The following is a 12,700-nucleotide window of genomic DNA, read 5'->3' as shown; positions in this document are numbered from 1 at the left end:
AGAATTTATATTATTTTACAATCTTCATAGCCTTAGGGTGGATCCACTTTTAAAACAATTATGTGAAAAAAACACACCCCAAAACAATTATGTGTACTACAAGAAACAGACAACTAAAATGTCTGTACAATATCTTAGTGTTGCTTGTGCACTGTAATATAAGTGTAATTCTGAAAGTGAAATTTCTAAGTTTATGCGCATGCTTTACATTTTTTTTTTTTTTTTTTTTTTTTTTTTTTTGCATTTCACATTTTTGAAAGGGGCCCAAATCCTCAGTAATGTTTGCACCTATCTAGGCTTGCAGCTCTGGCCAACACTGGATATTAGCACACTTTACTTTTTGCCAATCTAATCGTAGAAAACAAGGGATCTCATATTTCCAGTTGTATTTTTTTACTTAAGAGTAAATCGGAGCTTCTTCTTATGTGCCTTTGCCTTCTTCATGCTCTTTGACTTTGAAGCTGTGTATGTGGGTCCCCGGGGTCCTCCCAGGTGCCAGACTCGGGTCCGAATTTGGCGTGGTCAAGACGCTGAGCTCGCTGTGGGCAGGGGTGCGCCTTTCCTCCTGCGCCCTGCGCGCCGGGCCGGGGTCTGGACAGGTGACAAGGGGAGGCCCCTCGGAGGAGCCGCGGAGAGAGGGGGGTTGGGGAGGCGTAGGAAGGACCATCAGCTCCCATCGAGGCCCCGGCAGACCCCGGGAATCCCCGAATTCCCGCGGGGCCCCTGGCTTCCCTCCCGCGTGGTTTCAAAAGTTGAGAAACCCTCGGGGGTTCCGGCCAGCGCCCTGGTGCCGCGTGGTCTCCAGCGAGCGGGGAAAGTAAAACCGAAACCTGCCGCCGGCCCGCCCCGCCGCCCGCGCCCTCCAGGTTCCGGCCCCGCCGACCGCCCTGCGCGCGTCCTGCTCCGCCATGGCAAGTTGCTTTTGCTTCGGATTTTGCAGGGCAGGGTCGCCTCCGGGCCGTCGCTAAGGGCCGCTAGAAGGACGCGGTGCCCAGTGGGGGCGGGCGAGGTCCCCTAGAAAGATGCGGGGTCCGGTGGGGGCGGGCGAGGATCCCTAGAAGGATGGGGGCCCCGGTGGGGGCGGCCGAGGGTCCCCAGAAGGATGCGGGGCAGGTGGGGGCGGGCGAGGGTCCCTAGAAGGATGGAGTCCCGGTGGGGGCGGGCGAGGGTCCCTAGAAGGATGGGGCCCGGTGGGGGCGGGCGAGGGTCCCTAGAAGGATGGGGGCTCGGTGGGGGCGGGAGAGGGTCCCTAGAGCACATGTGTCAAACACAAGGCCCGCGGGCCAAATCCAGCCCGCCAGGCCTTGCAATGTGGCCCGCACCGCGCTGTCATCACTGCACTCCGCTGTCAGTTTATGACATTGTCAGTTTATGACTGTTCAGTAAACCATTCGGCCCGCAATTTAGGCTGGATTTTAGATTTTGGCCCCTTCTCTGATTGAGTTTGACACCCCTACCCTAGAGGATGGGGGTCCGGTGGGGGCGGGCGAGGGCCCGAGCGCCCCGGAGGCACCCTGCCAGCCAAGGCCTCCCCGCCCCCGCACCTGCCGGGGCGGAGGCTCCCTACAAAGGGCGGACGGGCCGCCTCCGTTCCCAGCGCCGTCGCCAGGGACACAGCTGTGCCGTCGGGGAGTCGCTTCGCCGGCCGCGTTAGGGCTTCACTGTGGTTCCTCCTACCATCCCCCCGCCTGGTGAACAAGAGCCGAGGGAGTTACCCAGCGAGGAAGGCCGCGGTTTCCTTTTGAAAAGGGCCGGACCGAAGGCTGCCAGCCAGGGACGCGAGCTGGGAAGGCATCCAGATGGCTGTCTTGTCTGCATTTAGTGAGGATTCTCTCTTGTGGCCTCAGTTCTTTCTCTGGACAAGGGCTCTGTGTTTGCACCCTCTGTGTTGTGCTGGCTAGCAAGAACAGCTAGCAAATTCAAGAGGTAGCCAGCCTTCCATCAAGCGTTTGAAAGCAGTGGCAGGGCCCCGAATTCTCACTTAGATTTGCCAGGGCCCCCGAAATGCCCAAGCAGTATGAGAAGCAGGTGTGGTTTTCTTTACTGCAGTGACAACAAACAACTGGTTTTAAGAAAATAAAAATAAACAGGTGCCATGGACGGATCTAATTCCCTTTCCCCAACGACTTAAAAGTAAACTCAGTTTTTCTTTATACCTTTTTGGTTTCGGACACGATGGCCAGAAATCTCTTCAATTATGTCAGCGATACAGGGAACATGCCATCACCTCAATACGTCCTGGCTAAGATGCTGTTCTTGTTTCGGAATCCTGTGTCTCTGAGGTGACTCTGGAAAGGGCTCTTGCCAAAGACACCTCTTTTTACTTTATGGGGATGGAAGAGATTAAGAGCTATCAGGGAGAAGTTCCTTTGATTTCAAAGATAAGTTAAATGTAGACACTTGAATAAAGAAATACGGTGTGGCGTTGGTGTTGGTGAGGGCAGAGGCTAGGTGAGGTTTTTTTGAATTTAAATGGAAAGTTTTTCGTTGACATTGGCGAAGAGCAAAAAGGAAGTTAATTCACTAGTCATGTGCCCATTGAAGTCGGTGTGGACTCTTAACAGCCAGATGTATGGTAATGAAGACAAGTCTCCTGTGAAGTAAAATTCCCTGAGCATCTGACAAATCTCTCTCTCATTTTGTCCACTGCTAGGAAGACTTATTTTGGGGTACTTACATCTTACCACGTGCAGCTGGGATGGAGGAACACGTTGACATGTTTTTACTGTTTAGAAGCTGTTTTCCGCCATTAAATACCCCCCATCCCTGGCTGGATTGCTCGGTTGGTTGGAGCATTGTCCTGTTTACCAAAAGGTTGCCAGGTTCGATTCTGATCAAGACACATACCTAGGTTTCAGGTTCCATCTTAGCTCTGGGCAAGTAGGCCCAATCAATGTTTGTTTCTGTTGTTTCTCACCCCCTTCCTCTCTAAAAAAAATCAATAAAAACATAGTCTAGGATGAGGACTAAAAAAAAAAAAAAAAAAAAAAAAAAAAAAAAAAAAAAATAGAAGTACTTTCCATAGTAACCAGTCAAAAGATTATTATGAGTTCCCTTTCCAGGAGATACTCCTTCTGTTTTATGTGTCTCAACCTGAGCCATTGTCATCCCCGCCCTTTTTAAGGTGCCTTTGGGATGAACAGGACACTATGTGTGTATACTTAGACCAGTGTTTTTCAACCTTTTTTGGGCAAAGGCACACTTGTTTCATGAAAAAAATCACGAGGCACACCACCATTAGAAAATGTTAAAAAATTTAACTCTGTGCCTATATTGACTATATATAAAGTAATTCTCTTGAATAGGAATCAAATAAACACAAAGAAAGTATTTTATAATTACTTTATTATGAAATATTAAGTAAACAAAATAGTGAAAAATTATAAAATTCTTGTCTTGTCTGCACCTACGGCACACCAGGCAACATCTCGCGGCACACTAGTGTGCCGCGGAACAGCGGTTGAAAAACGCTGACTTAGACTATGAACTTGACCTGGGAGGTCAGAAGTAGTTTGCCTGTTATCCCCAGTGAAGTCCTACTCTGAGTACAGAGTTCTTTCAGAGGAGAACCCACAACATCTCTGTGATCTGGTAACCATTACTCAGGCCCGTGAGCCTTCCTGGGGGTAAGTTAGGAGGGATTATGTCTGAGCTCTGGTACAGTCAAGCCAGAGGCCACCTATACGCACTGGGCAGGGAAGCTTATGGGTCCACTTCCCTAAATAGACTGGGACAAATTAAGACATTAAAATAAAAGCCCCTGAACTGGATAATACAACAAGTTCAAAGCGAGTGAGCCTGGGGAAGGACCTACTGGTAGCTGGTACTCTGTGCCTAGTGTGGTGGCAGGGTCTGCAATGGCAGATACGCTTAGTGGTTCAATTCCACCTCACATATGTGCATGGAGGCAGGATTTACTCCACTGTAACCCTAGTATTATTGCCAAGGTTTTATTTATTTTTTTAATAGTGACTTTTTCTTGATTCTGACAAAAAAGTAGGGGATGTGTTTCTTATTGGCTTATATATTTTGGACTCTACAATCAAAACATACAGTCATCTCCAAATGAATGTATTTTGTGGTTAGCATGGCTTTAAAAAAAATGATTTCAGAGAGAGAGAGAGAGAGAGAGAGAGAGAGAGAGAGAGAAGGAGAAATCAATGATGAGAGAGAATCATTGATTGGCTGCCTGCTGCACGCCCCCACTGGGGATGGAGCCCAAAAACCCAGGCATGTGTCCTGACCAGGAGTCAAACGGTAACCTCCTGGTTCATAGGTCAAAACTCAACCACTGGGCCACACCATCTAGGGTTAGCTTGACTTTTTTTTTAAATTTAATTTTAATTCAAATGTGTCTTTCTTGATATTTTCCTTTGTGCCTTCTGTTATTTTTAGGCATTTCTAAAATCAGACAAATATTAACCAATGTTTTCCATGTATAAAAATAAGATTCACTTTTTACATTTAACTCTCAAATTCTTATGTGAACCCTATAATCTATCTATCTATCTATCTATCTATCGTATCTAATCACCTGCATGGTACATTTGTTGAGTAAATTAGCCTCTCCTACTGGCATGTGATGTTGCCTATATTAAGTAGAATCTTACATATTTTATTTTTTTTTTCTTTTTTCTTTTTTTTTTTTTAAAATCAATCTTTATTATTCATATTATTACAAAGGTTCCTCATTTCTTCCCCCCTCCACCAGGTTCCCACCCCAACCTCTGCCCCCTCCCCATCCCCCATTGTCCTCATCCATAGGTGCACAGTTTATGTTCAGTCTCTTCCTCCCTCCCTTTCCCCGATAGTAAATCCCTTTTCAGATAGTAAATCTGTTACTTAGCATTTTCTCATAACAATAATACCTCCACATGCCCAATGATACACTTCACACAAAAGACATTTCCAAATAGGTCAACCAGCCTCATCCAGGCCCCACCCAAGGCACTCACAGATCAACACCCCAGCACTATACTAACTCAACACATCCAGATCTAAGCCTTCATCACTTGATTCAGCGGACCCTCAAGTTCCCGCAAAAGTTTCCAGCCATGTCTGAGAGGCAGCCTTGGGCAGGTACAGGCGAGGAGCGAGCTGTTTCGGGCCTGGCTGCTCCGGGCCTGGCCTCTGTTGCTCTGGTTCGTTCCACAACCAGCTGCTCCGGGTCTGGTCACTGCCGCTCCCGACCTAGTTGCTCTGGACTTGGCTGTTGCTGCTACAGGCCTGGCCGCACCCGACCCGGCTGCTCTGGGACCGGTTGCTCCGGTCCCGGCCGCTCCGGGCCTGGCCGCTCCCAGCCTGACAGCCGCTGCTCCGGGCCTGGCTGCTCCCAGCCTGGCAGCCATTGCTCCTGGCCTGGCCGCACCAGACCCCGCTGCTCCGGGCCTGACCGCTCCCAGCCTGGCAGCCGCTGCTCCTGGCCTGGCCGCACCAGACCCGGCTGCTCCGGGCCTGGCCGCTCCCAGCCTGGCAGCCGCTGCTCCGGGCCTGGCCGCACCAGACCCGGCTGCTCCGGGCCTGGCCGCTCCCAGCCTGACAGCCGCTGCTCCTGGCCTGGCCGCACCAGACCCGGCTGCTCCGGGCCTGGCCGCTCCCAGCCTGGTAGCTGCTGCTCCGGGCCTGGCCGCACAAGACCCGGCTGCTCCGGGCCTGGCCGCTCCCAGCCTGGCAGTCGCTGCTCCGGGCCTGGCCGCACCAGACCCGGCTGCTCCGGGCCTGGCCGCTCCCAGCCTGGCAGCTGTTGCTCTGGGCCTGGCCGCTCCCAGCCTGGCAGCTGCTGCTCCGGGCCTGGCCGCTCCCAGCCTGGCAGCCGCTGCTCCTGGCCTGGCCGCACCAGACCTGGCTGCTCCGGGCCTGGCCGCTCCCAGCCTGGCAGCTGCTGCTCCGGGCCTGGCCGCACAAGACCCGGCTGCTCCGGGCCTGGCCGCTCCCAGCCTGGCAGTCGCTGCTCCGGGCCTGGCCGCTCCCAGCCTGGCAGCTGTTGCTCTGGGCCTGGCCGCTCCCAGCCTGGCAGCCGCTGCTCCGGGCCTGGCCACACCAGACCCGGCTGCTCCGGACCTGGCTGCTCCCAGCCTGGCAGCTGCTGCTCCGGGCCTGGCCGCTCCTAGCCTGGCAGCCGCTGCTCCAGGCCTGGCCACACCAGACCCAGCTACTCCGGGCCTGGCCGCTCCCAGCCTGGCCGCCGCTGCTCCGGGCCTGGCCACACCCGACCCGGCTGCTCCGAGCCTGGCCGCTCCCAGCCTGGATGCTCCGTGCTTGGCTACTGCTGTTCTGGGCCTGGCTGCTCCCAACCCGGCTACTCTGGGCTGGGCTTCTCCGGGCCCAGCCACTCCGTGTCTGGGTGTTCCTGGACTGGCCACCCTGGGCTTGGCCGCCTCTGCCTCAGGCCTGGCTGCCACTGCCCCAGGTCTGGCTGCTCCAGTGCTGGCCGTTGATGCTCTTGTTCTGGCTGCTGCTGCTCTGGGGCCTGGCCACTGCTCCTCCGGGCCCTGCTGCCACTGCCTTGTGCCTGGCCACTCTAGGCCTGGTCGCCGCTGTTCCAACATTCTGTCCCTTTTTTCTCTTTTTTTTTTTCTTTTTTTTAAAAAAAAACAAAACGCATTTATGTTGCAATGTTGGCTGGTGCGTTGAGTTCTGACTTAGTCTTTGATTTTTCAAGATCTTCTTTGTATTCTTTCTTAAGTAATTTTACTATCATTTGCTCTCACTTGATTTCTTCACATTGAGAACTTCTTTGGTTTCTTCCTCCTTGTCCTGGGAGCTCAGCAGGTTGGCCTGTGGCCCCCTTTGTTCTCCGCGGGCTCCCGCGCTGCTCCAGCCTGTTGCCGGGGTCGGCGCCGCCCAGGAAGCAGCCCCCGTCCTTGACTCCGTTGCCAGCGCTCAGCAGTCGAAGGCTCAGGGGCACCCCCCCCACTGGGGGCCCCGTCGCCCGGCTCCTTGCTGGCGCCCGGCTGGCCGGTGTCCGGCTGGCCGGTGTCCGGCAGGGGCTCCTGCTCCTCGTGGCGTTCCTCCAGTCTGGAGCTTTATTTCTCCCTCCCACTAGGGGAGTCCAGGATCAGAGTCAACAGACTGTCCTCTGCGCACAGTGTGCGCGACTCCGGGGGCTCGGCCTTTCGCCGCGCTCCCAGGACTCCACCTCACAGCTCCGTCTCCCCCTGCCCGAGCCTGGGTCCCCAGGGACTGGCCCAGACCTGGAGTTCGGGGCGGTCTGGACTGAGGCTCAGAGCTGCCGCCGGAGGCTTTGTTTCTTCCGGCTAGGGTAATCCAGCATCAGAGTCAACATTCAGTCCTCTGCGCGCCATGTGCGCGCGACTCCGGGGGCCCTGCATTTCGCCGTCCCCCCGGGATTGTCTCCCCCTGCCGGAGCCTGGGTCCCCAGGGTCTGGCACATAACTTGGGGCTCAGCGCTGCCGGTTCGGGGGTTCAGCCCAGGCTGGGGGTTCTATTTCCTTCCTGCTAGGGAACGCCGGGCAGCACCCAGCCCTCTCCTCCTCTCCGGCTGCGACCTCTCCACGCGCGTGTGCGTGCGAGCGGGCAGCATGTCTCCGTACCTTAGGCTTTTTTTCAGCTCCTCTGATTTTCCTTCTGGTTTTCTCCCTCCTTCCTATTGTAGAGTTTTCAGTCAGTCGACTGCCTGTAGCTCTGGGCAATGTCCACTCTACATTTTAGTTGTATTCCCTTGAAATTGTTGTGAGCTGCTGCGGCTAGGTGTATACCCGAGCAGCCATCTTGGATCCTCCCGCGAATCTTACATATTTTAAAGAGCATCCTATTATTTCTCTTACAGGCATCAGTTCTGAATGTCAAGGAATCCAAAGCTTCTGAAAGAACGGTTGTAGTTGCTGGTCTGCCGGTTGGCCATTTTAATGATCGATCACTGACCACATTAGTGAAGAGACACTTCCAAGATATCAAGAATGAAGGCGGGGTTGTTGAAAATGTGATATATCCAACAAGAACCAGGGGAGTTGCATATGTAACATTCAAAGAAGAAAAAGGTATTTCTAAATCAAATTTCTATAATCTTAGAAATGCTTCTGCAAAGAATTAAAAATTGAATTTCATTAAGATGAATCATGGGATTGATAAAGTTTAAAGTGACTTTTCAAAAAAGTATTCTATTCTGAATATAAAAGTGGCACAATATTGCACTAGCAAGAATATATGTGGAAATTGCTGTGGCTGGTGTGGCTCAGTTGGTTGGGTGTTGTCTCCGGCACCGGAAGATTTCTGGTTCAGTTCGCAGGGCACATGCCTGGGTTGCAGGTTCAATCCCCCATAAGGGAATACAGGACACAGCAGGTGAATGTTTTGCTCTCACATTGATGTTTCTCCCCCTCCCTGTCCTTTCCTCTCTCTATATCCTCAGAGAAAAAATTAGAAAGAGATACATGAAGGGATGGTATCTAAAGCCATGAATCACCCAGGAGGTGGGTGTTGATTAGCAAAGGGATTTGAGGCCTGAGATATAAGCATGCCAACATCTAGAAAATGGGAAGAAAAGGAGAATTAGCAGAAGAGACTGAGCAGGTCAGCCAGTGAATAAGAGGAAAAGCAGACAATGTAGTATCCTGGATTTAAGAAGGTGAAGTCTCCTGTAGGCCATAATTAATATAGTGAGAGATTAACTTTTTGGTCTTTATTTTCTAGTCATATATAACTGTGTGTTTTTTAAAGTCTGATTAGGATCATATTTACACAAATGAATATTAATGTATTAAAAGTAGAAGGGAAACTATTAAAAGTTAAATTTAATTTAGAGGAAAAATATAGAAAAAAATTTCAGGCATTCTAACTAATAGAGTTGTACATCTCTATTATTATTATTTAAAAACTAGTGGCCCAGTGCACAAAATTCGTGCACGGAGGGAGGGGGTTCTCTCAGCCCAGCCTATACCCTCTCTAATTGGGGACCCATAGTCCTGACTGGCATTGGGACATCCCTCTCGCAATCTGGGACCACTGGCTCCTAACTGCTCACCTGCCTGCCTGCCTTATTGCCCCTAACTGCCTCTGTCTGCCTGCCTAATTGCCCCTAACTGCCTCTGCCTGCCTGCCTGATCACCCCCAACTGCTCTCTGCTGTCAGCCTGGTTGCCCCCAGCTGCCCTCCCCTGCTGGCCTGATCTTGCCCCCAACTGCCCTCCCCTGCTGGCCTGGTTTCCCCCAACTTCCCTCCCATGCCAGCCTGATCTTGCTCCCAACTGCTCTCCCCTGCCAGCCTGATCTCACCCACAACGGCCCTCCTCTGCTGGCCAATTTGGTTCTGATTGGTCGGTTTCTATGCCAATCAGCATCTCTGGGCCTATCATCGGGGCCTGACTAGAAGGCAGGGCTGATCAGCAGCCCGGTGGAGGCCTGGAGAGAAATGGAGGTATGGCTGCTGGCCAGATTGGGAGAGAAAGAGAGAGGCAAGTGCTGATCAAAAGCTGCCACAGAGGCAATGGATCAGTCCCTGCTTCTTTCTTTAGGCCTCTCTCTTGTCCTGATTTTCAGCCCCCTCAGCCATCAGTGCTGGGACCGCGCCTGCAGCGGAAGCAGTCAGCACTGGGTTGCAGTCAGTGCTGCAGGTCTGACTTCCAGTTGTCCGAGCCTCAGTTGTTACTGGACATTATGACATTATTAGGGTTTTTATATATTAGGATATTTTTATTGATTTTGGAGAGGAAGGGAGAGAGAGAGAGAGAGAAAAACATCATTGATAAGAGAGAGTCATTGATCGTCTGCTCCCTGCACACCCCCTAATGAGGATCAAGCCCATAACCTGGGCATGTGCCCTTGACTAGAATTGAACCTGGGACCCTTCAATCTCCAAGCCGACCCTCTATCCATTAACCAGCTAGGGGTATATTATTATTATTTAAAATAATTATTAGTGTATCAAGGCACAAACACTTCTGATGGCACTGTTTCCACTTAGTTGCAGAGAATGTCATCAGAAAAAAGAAACACTATCTAGCAGTGAAGATTGGACCCACTCAACTCACAGTCTCTCATTTCAGTGAAAAGGTAAGGTGTGACGCTGAGGGCCGGCTGGTCGTCCTGGATCCCAGTTTTCTGCAAAGTGTTCCCTACGTAGGAGCTACAAGGCACTGTTATTCCATGATTTGGAAAGAAAATGCAAACTCCTTAACCTGAGTCAATGTTAAAGGCTAACCCTATATCTTAAAATTTTTTTTTGATTACTGCTTGGTCTGTTTTTGTGTTTCTATATGTCCCATGAGATGCTTTTATGCTCTCATGGATGATGTCAGGTATCTACCTAAAAATTCATTTTGGGGAAAAAACAAAAAACCCATGAACATTGAAGGTACAGGAAAGGAAGAAATCAGAGGAAAAGTTAAAATTCAAAGCATTGCTTTAAACGTTTTATTCTGTAAGAAACCCAGGCTTCTGTGCAGGCATCTGATGAACTTGAAACTTGGGGGCTGTCTAGGGGGACCACTTTACAGACAGAGCAGAACCAGAGCAGTGTATATCTGTGGGTTCTACTTAAGACTTTGTTTCAAAAAAGCATTCTGATGTTAACAAATATTTAGCCAGCGCTGTTTTGGGGAATGCAGTGAGGGACTGCGCAAATCCCAAAGTGAACATTGTGGGCTCTCTGGGTTTGTGGGGTCCCTTTGATGGGCTGCTATGGCGCAAGAAGCCAGTCTGTGCTAGGGAATTGGGGACTGGTGTAGGGTAGCTGTTGCAGAGACAGTGGCAGACAAAGATTTGTTCATGCTGTCTGCTCCATGAGGCAGTGCTGTTTTAATTTCTCTCTCTTTCATTTTAGGTCTTGATCTCTGTAAATGCTACTCTTGATCTCTCTGTTTTTCGAGGTCAATTCATTCTGGAGAGTCTGGTGAGGGAGCTGCAAAAGAAAATTCCAAGTTTACGCTTCAGTCCTTTGGGTCAAAATGGAAGAATCTCCGTTCAAGGATCGTTTCTGGCTATCAAGAAGCTCAAAGAATCTTTGCTATTTAAAGCGAGTTCTCTTTTAGAAAAAAACAGGAGTTGTATCAGTGAGGGGGAAAAGAGGAGTAGACAGAGCCCCAGAAGGAATCTACCGAGAAGTAATGACGCTTTGCTGTCACCCAGGTCCCCAGTACCCGAGACTGCTAGGCATGGAGAGACTGCCAGATGTGGGGAGACGCTTGTTCTCGATACAGATGTTTTTCTGTACCTGAAAAAGAAGAGCAGCTTTTATGAAAGCACTTTGAAAAAATATCATGTGCTATGTCAGGAGAGGGTGGAAGGTGAAATCACCACAATTTGCATAAAAAATGATTTGCAGCCAAACCATGAAAAACTTGCAAAAGAATGCATTGAGAAATATTCACACGCTCTTCACTTTGAGCTTAGAAAAGAGACGTTTGACTTGAAAGAAAAGGAAAGGAGAGAGAGAGGAAATATTGAGCTGGCCTGTGAAAAACTAAGTTCGAGGTACGGTCAGGAACTTCTGATTAATTTTAACAGGACACACATTGATGTGATAGGACCTTCTTCTGACGTTCACACATTTAAAAAGGAGGTCTTGAAATTCATAAGGCAAACAGTGAGGTGATAGAATCTCAGCAATAGAGCTGATAATGGCTGCTGCTTTTCCGTACTGAGTAGTTAGGATGCCATGCCATTTTATCTCATTTAGTCCTTGAGACTGTCCTTCATTAGAGGCATTGCTATCCTCATGTTTTAGGCCCGCAGTGTTTCCCAAACTTTTGACATATGTGTACCCCTTCTATAATTTTTGTAACGCTGAGTACCCCTCATACTCATGAGAACATAGAATTAGGCACAGCTAAGCACGGTGCAGTGCATATCTCCACCAAACTCCGGTGCAATGTATACCCCCACCAAACTCTTCCTGTACCCCTGGGGGTACACGTACCACACTTTGGGAAACACTGTTAAAGGAACTAGGCTTTGGAGAGGTTAAAACACTTGTCTGAGGTTATCTAGCTGGTGGGGAATGTGGCTGGGATTAAACCTAATCTATGTGACTACAAAGATAATATCTAAAGTATAAAACTTTGAAGAAATCTCACTTTGTCTGAAACCCCAAATTCTTAGAAAAGGAAGTAGCTTAAATTCTAATATTCGAGAAGTTCAGATGATGATGATGATGATGATGATGATGGTTATATTGGCAATTTCTTAGCATTTACAACCTTTATTCTAAATAGAATAAGGATGCTGGCAAGCCCTGGCCAGGTAGTTCAGTTGGTTAGTGCATCATCCAGATATATTAAGATTTCAGGTTTGATCCCCAGTCAGGGCACATACAGGAATCAACCAGTGAATGGATGAATGGATAGAGCAACAAACTGATATTTCTCTCCTCCTTTCTCTTTAAAAATCAATAAAAAAAATTTAAAAAATGTTGGCAAAAGTCACTTGAGAAGCTATTTTCTCAAAATCAATCAAATAAAAAATTTAAGAAAATAATGCTTGCAAAAGTCACTTGGGAAGTATTTCTGATGAAAGTTGAATTATTACTTGACTAAATCCCATTGGTATGAGGCTACTAGATATATGGAACATTTTTATCTAGCCTAACTACTTATATAAAATGTTGGTTCTGTCATACAGATAGTGTAGCACCTTTTTTTCTTTACCCCCCTTTTATAATTGTATTATTAAAGCAACAACATTTGAGGAGTTAGATCATAGGTGATAAAAATAATAACATGGGTACTGGCACTGTCAGAGAGAAC

At 49.4% G+C, this 12,700-nt stretch overlaps 1 protein-coding gene across 1 annotated transcript; it reads left to right on the top strand.

Annotated features, from left to right (window-relative positions):
- The first annotated feature begins 498 nt into the window (after nucleotides 1-498).
- RBM43 (RNA binding motif protein 43) lies at nucleotides 499-12,420 on the top strand. Its single transcript, XM_084893009.1, has 4 exons — nucleotides 499-911; nucleotides 7,790-8,000; nucleotides 9,922-10,010; nucleotides 10,780-12,420. Exons 1-4 carry the CDS (start codon nucleotides 909-911, stop codon nucleotides 11,548-11,550), a joined length of 1,074 nt encoding a protein of 357 aa, XP_084749135.1. The 5' UTR covers nucleotides 499-908; the 3' UTR covers nucleotides 11,551-12,420.
- Nucleotides 12,421-12,700: the final 280 nt, after the last annotated feature.

This window comes from Pipistrellus hanaki, assembly GCF_964339955.1.
Source record: "Pipistrellus hanaki genome assembly, chromosome: 8".
NCBI classification, from domain to species: Eukaryota; Metazoa; Chordata; class Mammalia; order Chiroptera; family Vespertilionidae; genus Pipistrellus; species Pipistrellus hanaki.
This window is presented reverse-complemented; position numbering and strand designations above follow the sequence as displayed.